Below are 21,386 nucleotides of genomic sequence, written 5' to 3'. Positions count from 1 at the left end.
TGATGTAGCCAATCCTCCTGGAGCTTACACTAGGCCCTGTACTAAGAGCCCTGTAAGCTCTTGGAGGATTGGCTACATCAGGGGTGTGTGGCCCAGGGGTGGAATTCTAGCAGAAGCTCCTTTGCATATTAGGCCACACCTCCCTGATGTAGCCAATCCTCCTGGAGCTTACACTAGGCCCTGTACGAAGAGCCCTCTAAGCTCTTGAATGATTGGCTACATAAGAGGGTCGTGTGGCCTAATAGGCAAAGGAGATCCTGCTACAAGAAAAGGCCTGTTAAAGACTAACAAAATTGGTGGTGGGGGATGAACTTTTGTGAGTCACCAAGCGCTTCTTCAGATCAAGCACTGGAGGAGAAGCTCAAGTGACAGAATTTGGGCAAAGCAGCTCTTAGAGGTCAACTGTGAATTCAGCTTAAGAAACAAAGAGCTGTGTGTTTTGAAGACAGGAGAGCGAGGGCCTTTTCACCCATTGCGAAGCACGTCACTTTGCCAGACATGATCTGGGAGTCCTGTGCTTGGAACATAAGAGAAGCCATGTTGGGTCAGGCCAATGGCCCAACAGGAGGTCCCTCAGTGGGGCCAGGACACTAGAAGCCCTTCCACTGTCCCCCCCCCCCCCCAAGCACCAAGAATACAGAGCATCACTCTGCATACAGAACACCAGGGGTGGAATTCTAGCAGGAGCTCTTTTGCATATTAGGCCACACACCCCTGATGTAGCCAATCCTCCAAGAGCTCATAAGGCTCTTTTTTGTAAGCTCTTGGATGATTGGCTACATCAGGGGTGTGTGGCCTAATATGCAAAAGAGCTCCTGCTAGAATTCCACCCCTGCGGAACACAATTCCCAGTTGCACGTGAGGCTGACGGGGACTTAGGAAGAAGATATTGGATTTATATCCCACCCTCCACTCCGAAGAGTCTCAGAGCGGCTCACAATCTCCTTTCCCTTCCCCCCCTCAACAGACACCCTGAGAGGTAGATGAAGATATTGGATTTATATCCCGCCCTCCACTCCGAAGAGTCTCAGAGCAGCTCACAATCTCCTTTACCTTCCTCCCCCACAACAGACACCCTGCGAGGTGGGTGGGGCTAAAAGGACTCTCACAGCAGCTGCCCTTTCAAGGACAACCTCTGGCAGAGCTATGACTGACCCAAGGCCATGCTAGCAGGTGCAAGTGGAGGAGGGGGGAATCAAACCCGGTTCTCCCAGATAAGAGAGCTATGGCTGACCCAAGGCCATTCCAGTAGGTGCAAGTGGAGGAGGGGGGAATCAAACCTGGTTCTCCCAGATAAGAGAGCTATGGCTGACTCAAGGCCATTCCAGCAGCTGCAAGTAAAGGAGCGGGGAATCCAACCCGGTTCTCCCAGATAAGAGAGCTCTGGCTGACCCAAGGCCATTCCAGCAGGTACAAGTGGAGGAGGGGGGAATCAAACCCGGTTCTCCCAGATAAGAGAGCTCTGGCTGACCCAAGGCCATTCCAGCAGCAGCTGCAAGTGGAGGAGGGGGGAATCAAACCCGGTTCTCCCAGATAAGAGTCCGCACACTTAACCGCTGCACCAAACTGGCTGCAATTAAGATTGCAGCGCCTGCAGGAGGCTTAATTCTTCTCCCGCCCCCAGTGTTTCCCAGATGTGAAACTCCTCCAGGGAGCTGCCATCCAAGCTGGGCTTTGGATTGCTCGTAATGGCCGTGCTTTGTTTTGAATGGCTGCGTTTTAATGCATTTGTTTTTATTATTTCACCTGCAATATGCCTTGAGCGGGGTCTCTGGAGGTATGTTCTATAAATTTCCCAAAGCAAACAGACAAATAGGTAAGCGGCCCAGAAAAATGCTTTGCGAACAAAATGAGCACTGAGCAGCAGTGATGCCCATGAGGACACACAAGCGCTTCAGCTGTGGATTGACAAGGCTCATTGCAGGCCTCGTTTGGGGCAGGAGCTCACAGGAGCAGAGCTCCGAAGCCTCTAAATTTTATTCGCTTCCCAAACCGATAACTAAATTCTTGATTCGTGCAGTAACTGCAGCAAGAATAATAGATGCAAAACAGTGGAAAACACAAGAAACACCTAAACGAGGGGATTTTGTTCAGAAACTTGGGGAGGGACGGTGGCTCAGTGGTAGAGCATCTGCTTAGTAAGCAGAAGGTCCCAGGTTCAATCCCCGGCATCTCCAATTGAAAAGGGTCCAGGCAGTAGGTGATGGAGATGAAGGGGCGGTGGCTCAGTGGTAGAGCATCTGCTTGGTAAGCAGAAGGTCCCAGGTTCAATCCCTGGCATCTCCAACTAAAAAAGGGTCCAGGCAAGTAGGCGTGAATAACCTCAGCTGGAGACCTTGGAGAGCCATGAATGGGGCTGTGGCTCAGTGGTAGAGCATTTGCTTGGTAAGCAGAAGGTCCCAGGTTCAATCCCTGGCATCTCCAACTATAAAAGGGTCCAGGCAAGTAGGCGTGAATAACCTCAGCTTGAGACCCCAGAGAGCCATGAATGGAGCTATGGCTCAGTAGTAGAGCATCTGCTTAGTAAGCAGAAGGTCCCAGGTCCAATTCCTGGCATCTCCAACTAAAAAGGGTCCAGGCAGTAGGTGATGGAGATGAAGGGGCTGTGGCTCAGTGGTGGAGCATAGGTCCCAGGTTCAATCCCCGGTATCTCCAACTAAAAAGGGTCCAGGCAAGTAGGTGTGAAAAACTTCAACTTGAGACCCTGGAGAGCCGCTGCCAGTCTGAGAAGACAATACTGACTTTGATGAACCCAGGGTCTGATTCAGTATAAGGTAGCTTCATATGTTCAACTTTTAAAAACAGCTGAAATGGACTTGCTTTCTGCAAAATTACAAGAAGGTAAATATACAAGACAATAAGAAGACTTGGCAACCACTGTATGATTGGTTGGATGCAGTACAGGTGTGGAAATTGAGATAACTAAGAAGTAACATATTTGTACATAAAGAATATATAAGATGTGAGTACGGCATAATATAGAAAATAAGATGAAGCAACTACAAGAAATGTGTATTTGTAAGCCAAAGTAAGAATTATAAAGAGACAGAAATGTTATAAGAGACAAAATAGAAAATACCAATTGTAAATGATATATAGATGGAGTGATGATTGAATCAGATGTATATGCAATGAGAAAGAAAATGTAATTAAGAGAGGTACTTGCCCTCTTCTTCCAACCCTGTTTTCCCCCCAGTTCCTGTAAAATCTTCCCTTTCCCCCTCCTTTATAACTGAAACTCAATAAAACTTTTCATTTGAACAAAAAAAAAAATAAATCTAAATTTTATTGTGCTCTTTCTTTCTTAACGCCCCCCCCCCTCCCTCAATACTTGCTCTTGGGCTTCCTTGTTCAAACCCCCTGTGAAAACTTTGCTGAACTCTAGAATCTGACAAATTTTCTAATATTTGCCCACAACAAATGGGAAAATAACCAAAATAGATAAAGCAGACAGATGCGGCCACAAGGGAGAAAGTAATTTAAGAAGTCTGATAGGGGTAAGGTTTTATTACGCCAGTTATAATTCAAGAAGCATTTTAAGGTAAATGCTGAGCTGATATAATTTAGCACATCTTTCAGTGATGTCAGCGGCATGTGACACATGTAAATGAGTAGTGCTAATAAGTTCCGGCACCTCTTTTTCTATTAAATCGCCCCTGGCTCATTGACAGAAACTAAGAAGGAATAGGTCCAGCCCCATAGCTAGGAATTTTTTCTTGGGGGGGGGGCTGGCAGGGGGTAGTTTAGCACAGTGGAGCTTACCAGTGGTCTGACCTAGCCTCAGATCGCAAAGCATGGAGGCACACCATCCACCAGGCTGTCTCTTCCTTTGAGAACACACGCATAGCTGGTCTTGAGGACAAAAGGAGATTGAGGAAGAATCGCACTGCTACAGGACCAACCCTAAATCAGACTTTTCCCTGCAGCCGCTGTGGCCGGATCTGCCTGTCCCACATTGGTCTTGTCAGCCACCAGCGAGCCTGCAGCAAACGTGGACTACTGCATCCTTCTTAAATCTTCGTTCGCGAAGCCAAGCCGAGAGAGAGACTTCTGAGGAAACTTGCAAAGCGGATTGGGCTGTGCGCAGGAATGGAGAATTTGCTGTTGTTTAGTTTTGTCTGAGAAGCTGTTACATTTTTCCAGGTCAGAGCTGACCCTTTAGAAATGCTAAATTCTGGCCAGAGACAACGCCATGGCCAGTTCACACTTCCATCGACTCCAGCCCAACGCTTTAGAAATGCTAATGCAATTGTCAGTTTTCACCCCTCTAGGTAAAAGAGGTCAGTTATCAAGGAATTGAAAACAGATTTTACCTTCGAAAGGGCTTTTCTCCCCCCACGGTCTCTCCTACCAGAGCAGATAAGCGCAACCAATCTTCTTGCAGGGCTGGACAAGGGAGGGCCTGGTGAGAGCCCTCTCATAGCTATGGGCCTGGCCAAATGCCTCCTGGCAGCTGATTGCGGTAGACTTACCGAGAGCAGGAGGGAGGCTCTGCCCATGTACAGGATGTTCCTGTGCTGCTACCCGTGTGATCCAGAATTAATGTTGTCACATCGGAGCCATTGAGGCAACACCCTGGTATTTGGGCAAAAGCTCTATGATAAATTTGGCTTCTACCACAGAATTTTTGTGACCCTAACGGGAGCTAGTGGAATTCTGGCGACCCTAACAGGGGAGCTTCTTGCAGAAGCGACCTGAAAGAGGAAAAAAAATGGAAGGGAGGCTGCTCCATAAGAAGAAACCAACACTGAAAGTGGGGGAAGCAAATAAAATAATACTGAAATTCTGGGTACCTGCGAGATATCCATGACCGAGTCGCAGCTCAGAGGCCTGGCTGACGTCAGGTCGTTGGAACCGAGCAGAGTCGAGATGATCCCGTTCTGGTCGATGCGCCGTATCATGGTGCCGTCCACAAAATAAATGAACCCAAATTTGTCCACGGTGATGCCTGGGAAGAGAGAATAAACCGAGCATGGGCAACCCACAAAGGAAGAACAAAGTTGCCTCAAATTTCCTAGTGCTGTTGAAAACTTACTTCACTTATACCCCAGCCTTTTCCCCCTCACAGGGACGCAATGAGCCTTACGTTGTTTTCCGTTCCTCTATTTTATACTCACAGCAATCCTGCGGGGTAAGTTAGGCTGAGATTGTGACTGGCCCAAAGTCATTCTGTGAGCTTCCACAGCAGAGTAGGGATTGTTTGAACTTGGGTCTCTTTCTGACGTAGGCAGGGCCGGTTTGCCCACTAGGCAAACTAGGTGGTTACCTAGGGCGCCGGCAAGGGTGCCAAATTCGGCCTACCCTCCCCTCCACCCTAGGCAAACACCTCGTTTTCTTGCTTACTAGCCTCCTACTCCTCCCTCACTTCCCCACCAGGTCAATTTCAGTGCCGGGGAACGGGTGGTGGAGTGCTGCTGATCGGTGGGTAAAGACATGCTTACTGTCAGGGCACCAGCCGCCAGCAGCGGTGAGAAGGAAAGGGTGCCTGCGGAGGGGGGTGCTGTGGAGGGGGGCAGCGGGTTTGCCTAGGGCACAATGTGCCCTCAGGCCACTCACTCATGGACATAGGGTTGACAATCCTAAGTTGTGGGCTGGGGATCTTCCATTGTGGAGGCCCTCCCCGTTTCAGGGTTATCAGAGAGTGGGAGCGGGGGGGAGGGAAATGTCTGCTGGGCACTCCATTATTCCCTATGGAGATCGATTCCCATAGAGTATAATGGAGAAGCGATCTGTGGGTATCTGGAGCTCTGGGGGCGGGGCTGGGGTTTTTTTGAGACAGAGACACCAAATTTTCAACATCGCATCTGGTGCCTCTCCTCAAAACACCTCCCAAGTTTCAAAAAGATTGGACTGGGGGTGGTGGTGGTGGTCCAATTTTATGAGCCCCCAAAGAAGGCACCCCTATCCTTCATTATTTCCAAATGGGAGGCGAAGGCATTTAAAAGGTGTGGGGTTCCTTTAAGTGTGATGGCCAGAGCGCAATTTGGAGTTCCATTGTGCTTGTCACACCCCTTGCTCCTGGCTCCACCTCCAAAGTTTCCTGGCTCCACCCCCAAAAAGTCCCCAGATATCTCTTGAGTCAGACCTGGCAACCCTATTGGGATGCTGTGATGAACCCCATCAGAGGTTTTACTCGGGAGGGTGACCACTGTAAATTTCTCCCCGGTCACCTTCCCTCAGTCCCTCAGTAACACTCCCAGAAATCCTGTCAGAACTCTTAATAATTGGCACCAGACGGTTTTAAAGGCAAAAATCACAAAATATTAATTAGGTAACAAAAGGCGAGGAGGATGAAATAATATTGATTATAACTGTTCAACATTGCAAATCAGTTGGCAGCTGGTTGGGAGAATAAAATAATTACAGAGAGTAGAGACTTTTTCAGGCTGAGGTAAAATATAACACTATTTTGGCAGAAGATCTTAAAAAAAAAAACAGGCAGGTTTCAGAGTCTCACTAGACTCTACTTCACATAGGCTGTCTGTGCCTTCTGGGCACTCAGAATGCTTTTTCTTCGGATGTTTTACCCCAACTTAGGCATGCCAAATCATAAAAATAACAAACTTCAATCACTCTTCCACATACGTAGAGAACTCCTGACTGGTGTCAGAATTCTCCCTCACAGACCCTTTCACACTAGCTATCTTCCAGGGCTTGCACCCCTCAATAACGATTCGTCTCAGACCCACAGCTAGTCCTCTGGTCTGAATCTTGGATACCTCTGCTGACCCCCAGAATCCCGTTCTCCCTCAGTGTGTCTAGTTTGTACTTGGAGATTGCCTGACACACTGGCAAAATCTCCCTCAGAGAGTTTCAAACCGTCTGAAAACTCCCTCTACCAGACAGAGTCCACTCAGCTCTGTCTCCCACAAGGAGCACAGCCACTCTGGCCGCTCTCAGCCCCTCGTCCCGTTGGTTTTACAACTGCCCGGCCTAAGCCCACTGTCTTCACTTCAGACTGGTATACTGAAGACTTCTCTCGAAGACCCACTGGCTAAGACTAAAAATCCCGAGGTGATTTTCTGCTGAACAAACCTCAAAAGGATACTTTTCCGTTGCTCGGGCAACGTTCCAGCCAATCGCTGCAAGCCTGTTTCTCAGCTACTCAGGCTAAGGGCCTTAGTCCATCACAGATGCCTCTTTATTTTTACACACACACACACACACACACACTCATTAAGTCGTATGTAGATGACAGGAATGGAAGGGGTCAGAAAACGAAGGCCAGGAAGAGCTATGAGGACAGAATCCTCAACATTTCTCATGTAAGAGAATAGGGGTTCTGTGCTGATCAAAACAGAGTTTTGAGGCTGGTAGCACCTTACAGACTAACAAGGTTGTTGAAGTATAAGCTTTTCAAAGCATGACCAGGGCTTTTTTTTATAGCAGGAGCTCCTTTGCATATTAGGCCCCCCCCCCAATGTAGCCAATCTTCCAAGAGCTTACACAGGGCTCTTATTACAGGGCTTACTGTAAGTTCCCGGAGGATTGGCTACTGCAGGGGGGCATGGCCTAATATGCAAAGGAGTTCCTGCTACAAAAAAGCCCTGGTATAACCTGAAAATCTTGGTGTGTAAGGCGTAGGGTTGCTAGCTTGTGGCTGGAAATTTTAGTAGTGGAGCCTAAGGGAGGAGTTTGGGGAAGGGATAGATTTTAATGGGGCGCAATGCCACACAGTCTACCTTCAAAAGCAGCCATTTTCTCCAAGGGAACTGACTGCTGTCGCTTGGAGAGCAGTTGTAATTCTGGAAGCTCTCCAGCCACTGCCTGGAGGTTGGCAAACCTATTTACTAAGCTTGGCTACAGCTGTTCCCATACAAGTTGTCATTCTGAATCCCTTTCCAGTTTGCCTTTTCCTAAGGATTTGCGCAAAAGAAAACGACCCTGCAGGAGGCAGACGAATCACAAGGTCCTGTTCCTGGCTGAAGAGTCAGTGGTTTGGTGTAGTGGTTTTAAGTGTGTGGACTCTTATCTGGGAGAACCAGGTTTGATTCCCCACTCCTCCACTTGCAGCTGCCTTGGGTCAGCCATAGCTCTCGCAGAAATGTCCTTGAAAGGGCAGCTTCTGGGAGAGCTCTCTCAGTCCCACCCACTTCACAGGGTGTCTGTTGTGGGGGAAGAAGGTAACAGAGATCGCAAGCCGCTCTGAGACTCTGATTCAGAGAGAAGAGAAGGGTACAAGTCTGCAGTCTTCTTCTTCCATTCTGTAATCACTGATGAGCATGCCAGGAACAAATAAGGATTTGCGCACGGACTGGATGGGCTACTGGCCTGATCCAACATGGCTTCTCTCATGCTCTTATGTTTATGTTCAAACAATGAACGATGATCAGAAATTTATCAGCCTTCCCAAAACAGATAATCACCGTGCATCTTTTTTATTTGTTGCCCTCTTCTTCCCCGCTTCCCCGCTTGCTCACTGCAATCTCTTTAAACTGTGAGACTTTATTGTGCTTCCGTTGCTTTTTTTTTCTCCAGAGCGAAGACTGTCTGCTGGTGAGTGAATGCGTCGGCGTCAGTAGTGGCAAGCTGGAGATCTAATTTTTCTTCCTTTCTGATTGCTCATTGGAGAAGAACAGTACGAACAGATGATAATTGGAAAGCGATAGCACTTTAATTTACTGGGGGATGTGGAAATTCATTACAGTCTTTGGTGTTCTGCGACACTGGAGGTGAAATAAGCTGGAAGTGTGAGATGCAGCCTGTGTTGACATACGCCTACGGAAACTTTGTGTTTGTGTGGTCAATAGATTTGCCCTGCATTATATCTTCACCAAATGGAAACGATAACGCTTCCTCTTGGGTGTGTTTCAGTTTTATGGGCAGTAGGTTCAAGATGGACAAAAGGAAACGCTTGGGGCTCTTTCGCTTGGAGAAACGTCGACGGAGGGGCGACGATCGAGGTTTACAAGATGATGCACAGGATGGAGAAGGTAGAGAAAGAAGCATTTCTCTCCCTTTCTCACGATAAGAGAACTCGTGGACACTCAATAAAATTGCTGAGCAGTCGGCTTAGAACGGATAAAAGGAAGTCCTTCTTCACCCAAAGGGTGATCATCGCAGGGAATTCACTGCCACAACAGGTAGCGGCACCTACAAGCATACCAAACTTCAAGAGGGGATTGGATCTGAAGGAAAGGGCAACAGTCTGGCAAACCAACCTTGTCCTGAATTCATCTATAGACTTAGAAGGCAGGCTTCTATTATTATTATTATTATTATTATTATTATTATTATTATTATTATTATTATTATTATTATTATTATTATTATTATTATTATTATTAAATTTTATTTGTATCCCGCCCTCCTCACCTAGGCAGGCTCAGGGCAGCTAACAACATTCAATAAAACATTATACAAATACAGTGATTAAAACAACATTAAAATTATAAAACAACATTAAAATATACATAGTTAATACTTATCTTAAACTGATGCAGCATATATAATCTGTAGCTTAACAGCAGCAGAGCTGTTCCGGGCGCTATTTATCCATTTACCTATTTAAATGATGGCAAGAATCGTTGAAGGGTCGCTTTGCTGGATTCTCCGTTCGGTCATCCTCTGTCAGCAGTCTGGGAAGGCCTGCCTAAAGAGGATGGTCTTGCAGGCCCTGCGGAATTGGTCTAAGCTCCGCAGGGCCCGCACCTCCTCCGGGAGTTGATTCCACAGGCACGGGGCTGCCACGGAAAAGGCCCGTGCTCGTGTGCTCTGTAATTTTGCCTCCCTTGGCCCAGGGACAGTCAGCTTGCTCTTCCCTGCTGACCTCAGTGCTCTTTGGGGCTCGTATGGGGAGAGACGGTCCTTCAGGTAGGCAGGTCGTCGGCCATATAGGGCTTTAAAGGTAATAACCAGCACTTTGTAGTGAATCCGGTACGCAAGAATGCTGAGGGCCTCGGAATGTGCTGCCCTTTCACCTCCTTCCTGGAATACACATTTGAGGCAGACAGCTAAGGTAAACATCTGTTTCCTTACTCTGTATGCTTCTAGTAAATGATTGCGTAGAGCAGAACGCATAAAATAAAACACCACCACTGTCAAGAAGGCAGCAGAGACAGACCGGCGCGATGAACATCAACCCTGAGTCGTGTGACATTCCTACAAGGATCAACATCTGGAGCAGAGGTCCATCAGTGGCTGTCAGCCACAGAGTATTGTTAGAGCCCTCTGTCTGGGGCAGTGATGCTCTGTCTTCTTGGTGCAACAGTGGGAAGGCTTCTAGGGTCCTGGACCCACTGGTGGACCTCCTGAGGGCACCTGGGCTTTTCGGCCACCGGTCTGATCCAACATGGCTTCTCTTATGTTCTTAAATACTACTTTACACAGAGTGATTAAAATGTGGCATTTGCCGCCAGAGGATGTCGTGATGGCGGCAGGAATAAACAGCTTTACAAGGGGATTAGATAGATCAATGAGGATAAGTCTAGCCACGGCGACTGAGGGGAACCTCCCACATTCAGAGACACTAACCCTCTGAATCCCAGAGCCAGGAGGCAAAATGAGGGGAAGTTCCTCTCCGTGTCAGCCCTCTGGAGGAACTGTATGAAACAGGATGCTGGACAAGATGGACCGAAGGGCTGATCCAGCCTGGCTTTTCAGATATTCTTATGAAGGCCTCGGCCTCTTTTGTTGGCCCTCCAGAGGTTCAGGTTGGCCACTGTGTGAGACGGGATTCTGGACTAGACAGACTATTGGTCTAGAGTTAGACGGACTATTGGTCTGATCCAGCAAGGCTCTTATGATGCTCTTACGGGAACCTCCACATTTGGAGGCACTGAGCCTCTGAATCCCAGGAGCCAACATCAGGGGAAGGTCTTCGTTTCTGTACCCTGTTGCTGGCCCGCCACTATGTGAGACAGGCAGGTCCAGTGCATGGGGTTCTGTGCACCCCCCTCCCCCCCGGGAAGAAGCTTTCATGCACGGCATGATGATGTCACTCACAGGTGATGTCATCATGTTGGGCACTTAGTTTCCGGGCTCCGAGGGGCAGGGGGAGCTCCTCCAACCCAGAAAGAACACGCAGTGCTACCCCTCCTCAGCGCTCTCCGAGTTCGAAGGGCACCCAGGACTGGAAGCACCGTTCTTTCTGGGCGCTGAGGGGCCGAGGGAGCTCCTCCGACCTCTCAGTGTCCAGTTGGGAGGCTCAGTGACGGTGTGACTGGGGAGGGGGTGCCCGCCTCTGCTGGAAGCTGACGCCCTAGGCAATCGCCTAGGTCACCGACTCCCACGCGCTGGCCCTGGAGGCAGGATTCTGGACTAGTCGGATTATTGGTCTGAACCAGCTGGGTTCTTATATTTTTATAAGGAGATGATACTGGCGATGGGTGACAGGGTGTGAGAGAGACTCATCTGCGAGAGAGAGAGCGAGACGGAGACAGAACAGAATGTGCAATCTGCTTCTGTCGCAGAGACAGAAAAAAGGCTGCTTACCTGGAGGTCTCCGTGATGGCAGTGAAGCTTTTACACATAACTGCAAACCGACACCTAAATGTCGTCCTCATTTCCTAAACAACGTCCTATGCACATAGCCCATAAGCAAGACCAGGGCCTTTTGGTAGGAAAAGCCCAGCAGGAACTCATTTGCATATCAGACCACACCCCCTGACATCACCATTGTTTCACGGAGGGCTTTTCGTGTAGAAGACGCCCAGCAGGAATTTACTTGCACATTAGGCCACACCCCCTGACATCACCATTGTTCCGCACAGGGCTTTTTGGGTAGAAAAATCCCAGTAGGAACTCATTTGCATATTAGGCCACACACCCCTTATGCGAGGCCAGTCGGAACTGCGCTCCTGTGCGTTCCAGCTCAAAAAAAGCCCTCAGCGAGACAATGCGTAAGACACAGGGGTGGAATTCTAGCAGGAGCTCCTTTGCATATTAGGCCACATAGCCCTGAGGTAGCCAATCCTCCAGGGGCTTACAAAAAAGAGCCTTGTAAGCTCCAGGAGAATTGGCTACATCAGAGCTGTGTGGCCTAATATGCAAAGGAGCTCCTGCTAGAATTCCACCCCTGGTAAGAGGCATGTGTTTCTAGGTAAGTGATTTCCTGGGCCTGCTAAGGCTGAAGCTGGAATCTGCCCAAGCTTGAGCTCCCTTCCCTCTCCCGTCCAACGATCTGTCACGCGTTATTATCTTTCGCCAAATGAAAACGATATGTTTCCTCTTGGCCGTGTTTTGGTTTGAATCTGATCCACAGGTACAAGGAGGACAGGATTTTAGAACACAAATCTGTCAAGGTTGTTAGGCAAATCTATAATAGCTCCCAAATGGAGGTTTTTTTTAAATATATGCTATGAGTCAGCAACAGGGCGCATGGGTGTGGACTTCAAATAGGTTTTTTGCCGAGTCAGATTTTGGGTCCAGCTACTTTTGTACTTTCCAGGGCTTTTTTTTGTCGCAGGAACTCCTCTGCATATTAGGCCACGCACCCCTGATGTAGCCAATCCTCCCAGAGCTTACAGTAGGCCCTGTACTAAGAGACCTCTAAGCTCTTGGGAGGATTGGCTGCATCAGGAAGGTGTGGCCTAATATGCAAAGGAGTTCCTCGTACAAAAAAAGCCCTGGTAGTTTCTGACAGTCACCCCTCCCCCTAAATCTGCTGCCAGAGACCTTTGACCAGAAGACACAGAGGTGGGATCTTGGGTCTACAATCTTGGAGATTGGATCAACATATGAAGCAGAGGTCCATCAGTGGCTATTAGCTACAGGGTATTGTTGGAAGTCTCTGGGGCAAGTGATGCTCTGTATTCTTGGTGCTGTGGAGGGGGGCACAGTGGGAGGGCTTCTAGTGTCCTGGCCCCACTGGTGGACCTACTGACGGCACTTGGGTTTTTTGGCCACTGTGTGACACAGCATGTTGGACTGGATGGGCCATTGGCCTGATCCAACATGGCCTCTCTTATGTTCTTATGGCCTGATCCAACATGGCCTGATCCAATAGGGCTTCTCTTATGTTCTTATGTGACACAGAGTGTTGGACTGGATGGGCCATTGGCCTGATCCAACATGGCTTCTCTTATGTGACACAGAGTGTTGGACTGGATGGGCCACTGGCCTGATCCAACATGGCTTCTCTTATGTTCTTGTGTGACACAGAGTGTTGGACTGGATGGGCCACTGGCCTGATCCAACAGGGCTTCTCTTATGTTCTTATGTGACACAGAGTGTTGGAATGGATGGGTCACTGGCCTGATCCAACAAGGCTTCTCTTATGTTCTTAAGCATGTACTCCTCCTCACAAGCACAGATCAGCTTGAGAACTTCCCGTCCTCTGTCAAAACAATATTATTTTGGAGGCCTGGTTGAGGGAGAAGCAGGTAAAGGTTAAAACGTGAGGCTTAGTTATTGGAGGAACTCCGGTGGCCTCATTTTTGTGGGAACGTGTGGAGGCCTCGCTTCAAAATGGACGTGAACAGCATGGAGTGGGTGCAGAAGCAGGGTTGCCAAGTCTGACTCAGGAAATATCTGGGGACTTTGGGGGTGGAGCCAGGAGCAAGTTGTAACAAGCACAAGGTGGCCCCATTCATACAGCAAACCTCTCTTGAAGCCACCTTATCCTCTTAAAGGAGGTTGCCCGCCTTACCCCGGGGATTTGTCAGCGTGGCCTCGGTCGCTTTCCCGCCATCTCCACAACGAGTGTCGTCAAAGGGAAGGCACTGGTCTCCCGTTCCGGCCACCACCTCCGAGTTCTTCACTACATCCTTCACGACGGTGGTCGATTTGATCTTAAAGACTCGGCGGCTGTTGGTGTCCGAGAGATAGATGGATCCGGTAATGGGGTCCGTGGTCAAGTAATACTTGTGAGCGGGACTGTGGCTAAAACAAATAAAGAAAACCCAAGAGAGACGGGATCACTGGAAGGCAGTTTGCACCCACCTCGTATCACAAGACCAGTGATGTCACAGCATCCCGGCCAATCAGATTGGAATGCATGGTGACATCACCGAGGGCAAAGGAAAGGTTATTCACTGGCCTTGCTCAGAGTGGGGAAAAGGAATTCTGAAAGAATGGGGAAGTAACGCCTCGCCGTTCTGCGAACATGTTCAGATACTATATGAAATATTCATTACTTTTTGACCCTTCCCTGGACAACAGAAAACATCAAGGGGGTCCACAAAATACCTATGAAATTAACCCCTTCTTTGCTGACCTCTTTTGGTTCTTCCTTTGCAGGACAGAGACAGGGACTGTTAATTATAGAGGCTATAGCTCGTCAGGGCTAGCGATGTATGCATTCACCCCTTTGGCTTAACTTCTTTCCTCTCAGGGAACACTGTTTTAATTTAATTTAATTTTAGATTTATACCTCGCCCTATCCTGCAAGCGGGCTCAGAGCAGCTCACAACCATAAAACAAGAGAGTTCAAACAATACAATAAAATCAGACATTCCAAAACAGGAGCAGCCCAGTAAACAGTCTTAGAGACACAGGCAGTAAACAGTGTGCGGCTGATGGGTAACAGCATCACACCACCATAATGGTGAAAGGCTGGGGGAAGCGATGACTTCCAAAGGACTCCCGCTGGATTAATGAAAAACCTGTCGGAAGAGCTCCATCTTACAGGCCCTGCGAAACCTTGAAAAGTCCCGCAGGGCCCGGATCTCCAGCAGGAGCTCATTCCACCAGGCAGGGGGCTGGACCGAAAAGGCCCTGGCCCTCGTTGAAGCCAGCTGGGCATTCTCAGGACCAGGGACTATGAGAAGATGTTGAGCAGAAGACCTCAGTGCCCTGGGGCGTTCGTATGGGAAGAGGCGGTCCCGAAGATATACACGCCCCTGGCCGTAAAGGGGCCCTAATCTACTTGGCCGCCCACTGTCCCTTCAGATGTCAAACAGATACTGGTGTATATTTGCTAGAAATTAGTTTTACGCATCCTCGTACTTCTGTTGCTTTTCTTCTAAATAATAACCATTCTCCGATTCCTTTAAAACGCACCAAGTGGTACTTTGCATGTTTCGTTCCGTTTAACTGAATGTGTCTTCTTCTATTTTTTTTGGAAGGGCTACAGGCAGAAGCGAGAGGGAAGGGAGAGAGCGGCCTTTCTGATTTATCCCTGAATATCCCCTGCGATTTACCCTATTAAAGGCTGAGCAGATTCCATCTGCACAAGATGACACTGATTCTCACTAAATAAAACACTCTGACCTTCAATGACTCAGCCTGGCAGGTTGGGTTCCATCTGTATTCCTTTCCAATGACAGCCGACTGGCAGGGTATTATTTCATTTACCCGCACGTCACTCAACTCAATCTGAGCAAGTGGCATCTACTCCAGTGGCGGAAGTAGGGGGGGGGAGTGCCCTGTGGGAATCCGCCATCCATTTTGATCAGGCCCCAGTGGGCACCGGTTATCATCAGCGCAGCCAGGCTGAATTTCAGTCGGCTGTGGAGCTGCTCGTAATCACCTGAGGTGGGCAGGCGAGATATTAATAACCCACGCGTTGACATTCTCTCCCACCTCGTTTGCCTCAGGACTCTCAAAACGCTTCTGGCGAGCCCTATCTTCAATTTGGATCGGGCCTCGGAGGTGATTTACGCAAGCTGAGGTGGCAGTCTGACACCTCTAGCCGCTTCTTGAGGACAGGATTACACATATCTGAGGCCTCCAAGGAATGTTTTCATATTTATCTCAGAAAAGGAAGAGCCGAATGGCTGGCACTGGGAAAGATCCCCCATGCAATATTATCTGGCTTAGGTTGCTGGGTTGGCAAGTCTTCTCAGCATGTTGGAAGAGGGGAAACGCACCCCAATGGCACCCTATGACATCACTTCTGAGTGCATAACTAGAAGTCATGCCGTTGCATCACGAGATGTTCTAGGATTCACTCCAAACTCTACGGTTTTCACTACAGAGTTCTGGTTGGTTCCTAGAGTATCCTGTCATGTGGCAATGTCACTTCTGGTTATGGGGCTGGATGTGATGTTGTGGATCCCATTTCAGGCTGCCCATTGATCCTGCCGTTGCCTGACAGGTCTCTTGACTGGGCAGTTGCCTGCCAGAGTAGACAACCTGGCCTCCCAAGTCTGCCTATATCCCTGATTTTGAATCAAGAGTCTATTTAACATCATATTTAAATCATCAAAGAGGAATGGGAACCATGAATAAAACAGTCTTTCTTCGAACAACCTCTCCCCAGTCTTCAAAGCTGCCACTAATTAGCTCTTAAAAATGTTGCAGTGAATCCTGATCACTGATTTCTCATATCACGTTTTTGCACATTCTCATGTTTCTCGATTGTAAGTTCCTGTTGCTTTGGGTTTCCCCCTGCTGTTCTGCACATGTTTTGCTCCCTCTAGTGGTCAATTTGATATTACATCGCTTTATGTCTGGCATATCTCCCTGCAGATTTAACCACAAAGTTACTTTGCATATATATATATTATAATACCAGTGCAAATGCAAATGCAGTGGTCTGCACAGGACTTCAAATAGAAATGGGCATGAGAGCTGGGACAAAGGATAACAATTGCTTTCCTGCAGTGATACACTAATTGCATTTTGAATGCTATGAAAATGCGATTCCTCCCCCCTTTCCACAACTTGGATGCAGAATTTGATGCAACACCCCCATGATAGGTCTTTTCTGCATTCTCAGTAGCTTTGGTTTCCCCTCCCTCTGTTCTGCACGTGTTTTGCTTCCTCTTGCGATCAACTCGCTATCGCACGGGTTGATTTCTGGCATTTTCCCCTGCCGATTTAAACTGTAGGTTTTCGTGCTGGATGTAAATCTGTGTAATATCAAACTAACCACTAGAGGGGGCGGCACACACCTACAAAACAGGGAAAGAAAACCCTTGGAGAAACAAGGACCGATTTCCCACTCGCCTTACGCCGCTCTCAAGCTCTCATCGGGGCTTCCCTCCGATTTCACACTATTTGCCCTGGGGCTGCAGCTAGCGTCGGCTTTTTTGCGCGGCAAACAGAAACTGGGTTTTAGAAGTTTCTGTTTGCTATGTGCAAAAGGCAACGCTAGCAGCAGCCCCGGAGCACATAGTGTGAAATCGGAGGGAAGCCGCACAGAGAGGAGGAGCTTGAGAGCGGCGTAAGGCGAGTGGGAAATCGGTCAAGAACTTACTAGTGAAGAAAACGAGATTAGGGGGAAAAGCCCATAGTCCGGCAAGCTACATAAAGTGCAACCTCCACACCCAAACCAGGGGCCGGGCAGCCCTTATTAACAACACCTTCACCAGATCCTTAATCACCAATTAACAGCCGGACATAGTTTTTAAAAAAAAAAAAAACGATAAGAAAGACATGAGCAGGGAGAGAAAGTGACGATTCTTCCCCGGTTGGCTTACCTATGTCTGAAATCTTTATTTCTGACAGAAGAGCAGGAAAACAGAAGGGAGGCGAGAGCAAGAGAGAGAGAGAGAGAGAGAGGAGGAAAGACAGGGTTAGCGGCTGGGCTCCCAGCATGATTAGCAGGCTGAAAACTTGACAGTAACGACTGTGCCATACAAGGCAATAATAAATAGAGATTTAACAAGCCTGACACTGATATGTTCCCATAATGGAGGTTACTTGTCAGCGAGTCGCTGTGGACGCTGCTGCTCGTCACTGGTGGCGGATAGTGTGGGGATAAGGCAGTTTTCCATCTCTATATGTCCCCCCCCAGGGTTTTTTTTTGTAGCAGGAACTCCTTTGCATATTAGGACACGCCCCCCCTGATGCAGGCAATCCTCCTGGAGCTTAGAGTAGGCCCTGTAAGAAGAGCCCTGTAAGCTCTGATTGGGTGGCAAGGTTTTTGAGGGAACTGGTCCAGAGAGGGGTGGGACCTGGGAGGAAAGCATAAAAGGGCCAAGCCCGGACAGGGTGTGTTCTTTCCTGGAGAGGCTGCAGGAGAGATCCCTTACCCAAGGGGGTGAGTTTTGGTATTAGAGGAAGGGAATGTCTAGCTAAACGCATCAGGACTTCTGTTTATTTGCATCCACTCCCTGTTTTTATCCACTTATTCTTTGAGCACTGTAAATAAACTGTTGTTATCCTGCCTGGGTCCTCACATCTCTTTGGTCACGGTTAAGAGGATTTACTCGTAAGGAAGACAGGGGTGGTTGGGGGCCCTGGGCCCTCCCGTGCAGACCCTGACCATAGTGGTGGCAGCCCGCAGCAGACCCTCCTAGGCCCCTGCTGTGTGACAGGCCCGTAGATGTCTCTTGTATACTGATGCAAACGGAGCTATTTCTGCACAGTGCAGAAAACCGGAATACATGTTACGCTATTTGCCTATAGAACAGGGGCCTGGAATTTCTCCCTCCTTGTCCCTGTTCTACAGGGAACTGGTGGGACTGTCTGTAACTGGAAGATGACTTCGGACATATAAATCACAGTTAATTTGCTGTCCGAGTTATGAATGACCCTCCAATGTCCTGGATATCCTCCGTGTTCTGTCATTAGTCCTGCTCTCCTTCCAAGCTCAGGTCCTTCCTCGGGGCTGCTGGTTAATTTTCAGCGTTCCCCACGGAATGGGGAAGGAGATGCTGGACTTGCTGGGCCAGCCCTTCTCTCTGGAGCCAGTCCAGCCACACCGGTGATGAATCTGTCCTCGCTGTCCTTCTTTTGACACTGCTACTCTTGCATAGAAACCACACACTCCCTCCCCCCCCCCCCCAAAAAATTGCTCTTTGCCACTGAGGGCATCCAGTTTTGAGAGGCGCTGCCTCTGCTTTGCATGCAGAAGGTTCCAGGTTTGATCCCCGGCCTATCCACTTAAAAGGAGCAAATAGGAGGCGATGTGAAAGACCTCTGCCTGAGACCCTGGGGAGCGGCTGCCAGTCTGAGTAGGCCAGGGGTGGCCAAACTGTGGCGCAGGAGCCACATGGGGCTCTTTCACACACATTGTGTGGTTCGTGAAGCCCCGCCCCCCGCATTGGCTGGCTTGGGGAAGGCATTTGTCTCTTTAAAATCTCTTCTACAAGCCAAGCCAGCTGGTGGCTTGGAGAATTAATTTAAAGTTGCTTTCTTTCTCCCTCTCCCATCTATTTTCCTTCCTTCCTTCCTTCCTTCCTTCCTTCCTTCCTTCCTTCCTTCCTTCCTTCCTTCCTTCCTTCCTTCCTTCCTTCCTTCCTTCCTTCCTCCCTTCCTTCTCTCAAACATCTGATGTTCATATCTTGCAGCTCTTAACATCTGATGTTTATTCTATGTGGCTCTTCTGTTATGCAAGTCTGGTCACTCCTGGAGTAGATGATACTTGACGGCCCGGTTGCCTGATTCAGTACGCAGCAGCTTCATGCGCTCAAGTGATATTTTCAACAGCAGATACCAAGGACTGAATCTGTGCTCTCTATCTTAGGTCGCAAGAAAGAGCCAGTTTGGTGTAGTGGTGAAGTACGCGGATATATATAAAATTTTTTGCCATTGTGTGACACAGAGTGTTGGACTGGATGGGCCATTGGCCTGATCCAACATGGCTTCTCTTATGTTCTTATGGACTCTTATCTGGGAGAACCGGGTTTTATGCCCCACTCCTCCACTTGCAGCTGCTGGAACGGCCTTGGGTCAGCCACAGCTCTAGCAGGAGTTGTCCTTGAAAGGACAGCTGCTGTGAGAGCCCTCTCCAGCCCCACCCACCTCACAGGGTGTCTGTTGTGGAGGAGGAAGGTAAAGGAGATTGTGAGCCGCTCTGAGACTCTTCGGAGTGGAGGGCGGGCTATAAATCCAATATCTTCTTCTTCTCTGCCTTTGCTATCCAAGTGTGCAGTTCCTAGACAATAAAGGACGTTTGTCTCTTTTCTAAAGTAGCAAGCCTCGCATGGACTTCACTCCTCAAGCGGCATCAGGGAGGGGGCTGTGGCTCAGTGACGGAGCATCTATTTGGCATGCGGAAGGTCCCAGGTTCAATCCCTGGTGTCTCTACTTAAAAATGACCTGGTATGGTGATGGGGAAGACCTCTGATCAAAACTCCTGGAGAGCTGCTGCCAGTCTAAGTAGACCAGGGTTTCCCGCGGCATGGTGCCCAAGAGCCACCAACACCTTTCCTGGCGCCCACCAAATATTTTTAAAAACGGGCTGGGCTTTTGCCCGGCAGAGATTCTGACAAACTGTACGCATGAAAGAAAAGAATTTTTATAACCACATGTTCATTTTCACGGGGCAATCTTCCCAGAATGTTGATGAGTTACTGTTAAAAGGGGGCGTAACCTCAGCTCCTTGACATTCTGTGGTGGGTTCCGCCTCCTGAGGCAGCCATTTTGTGGTACAGCCAACCACTCTGTGTCAGAATTTGAAAGGCGGCTGTAGGTTCGAAAAGGCGAGGGACCCCTGGAGTAGACAACGCTGACCTTTGTGGGTAAGGCTCTAATACAATACAAGGGAGCTTCATACAGTTGGAAGGGATCTCCAGGGTCATCTAGTCCAACCCCCTGCACGATGAAGGAGATTCACAAATATCTCCCTCTAAATTCACAGGATCCGCATAGTTGTCAGATGGCCATCCAGCCTCCGCTTAAAAACATTCCAAGGAAGGAGAGCCCACTCCACCAATGTTACCTCTAAGCTGCAGGGTATTGGGAGCAAAAATTCTACTTTGTGAGGTATTGGCATTAAAGTTGTGAGTTACTGCACAAATTATTAAGAACATAAGAGAAGTTGTTGGATCAGGCTAATGGCCCATCCATTCCAACACTGTGTCACACAGTGGCCAAAATACACACACACACACTGTGGCTAATAGCCACTGATGGACCTCTGCTCCATATTTTTATCCAATCCTCTCTGTGCTGTGGGGTCATTCTTCCTGACCTAAGAAGAAAAAGATACTGGATTTATAGCGCACCCTATACTCAAGTGTCTCACAACAGTCACAATCTCCTTTACCTGCTGGGGGGGGGGGGCACGGTGGAAGGGCTTCTAGCCCCACTGGTGGACCTTTTGATGGCACTTGGGTTTTTCTGGCCACTGTGTGACACAGAGTGTTGGACTGGATGGGCCATTGGCCTGATCCAACATGGCTTCTCTTAAGTGCCACAGAGTGTTGGACTGGATGGGCCACTGGCCTGATCCAACATGACTTCTCTTATGTTCTTATGTGACACAGAGTGTTGGACTGGATGGGCCACTGGCCTGATCCAACATGGCTTCTCTTATGTTCTTCCCCCCCACAACAACAGACACCCTGTGAGGTAGGTGGGGCTGAGAGAGCTCTTACAGCAGCTGCCCTTTCAGGGACAGCTCTGCGAGAGCCATGGCTGACCTAAGGCCATTCCAGCGGCTGCAAGTGGAGGAGTGAAGAATCAAACCCGGTTCTTGCAGATAAGAGTACGCACACTTAACCGCTACACCAAACTGGCTACTCCAAACGTGTGAGCTGGAGGTGAAAAATCTGTGAGCTAGCTCACGCTAACTCAGCTTAGAGGGAACACTGCCCACCATCTCCCGAGGAAGC

The 21,386-nt window shown here is 48.8% G+C and overlaps 1 protein-coding gene across 5 annotated transcripts in view; it reads right to left on the bottom strand.

The window, feature by feature from the left end:
- Positions 1–21,386, bottom strand: part of TENM4 (teneurin transmembrane protein 4) — a 792,728-nt gene that overhangs the window by 57,748 nt on the left and 713,594 nt on the right. For 3 of the 5 annotated variants that reach the window (XM_060235003.1, XM_060235004.1, XM_060235007.1), the window contains 3 exons: positions 17,304–17,324; positions 13,589–13,821; positions 4,794–4,948 (listed from right to left, as the gene is read on the bottom strand). In XM_060235003.1, the coding sequence (XP_060090986.1) occupies positions 4,794–4,948; positions 13,589–13,821; positions 17,304–17,324 (409 nt within the window). The remainder of the gene's footprint in view (positions 1–4,793; positions 4,949–13,588; positions 13,822–17,303; positions 17,325–21,386) is intronic. The other 2 variants (XM_060235005.1, XM_060235008.1) reach the window with 1 other exon arrangement.

This window comes from Heteronotia binoei, chromosome 3, assembly GCF_032191835.1.
Source record: "Heteronotia binoei isolate CCM8104 ecotype False Entrance Well chromosome 3, APGP_CSIRO_Hbin_v1, whole genome shotgun sequence".
NCBI lineage: Eukaryota > Metazoa > Chordata > Lepidosauria > Squamata > Gekkonidae > Heteronotia > Heteronotia binoei.
This window is presented reverse-complemented; position numbering and strand designations above follow the sequence as displayed.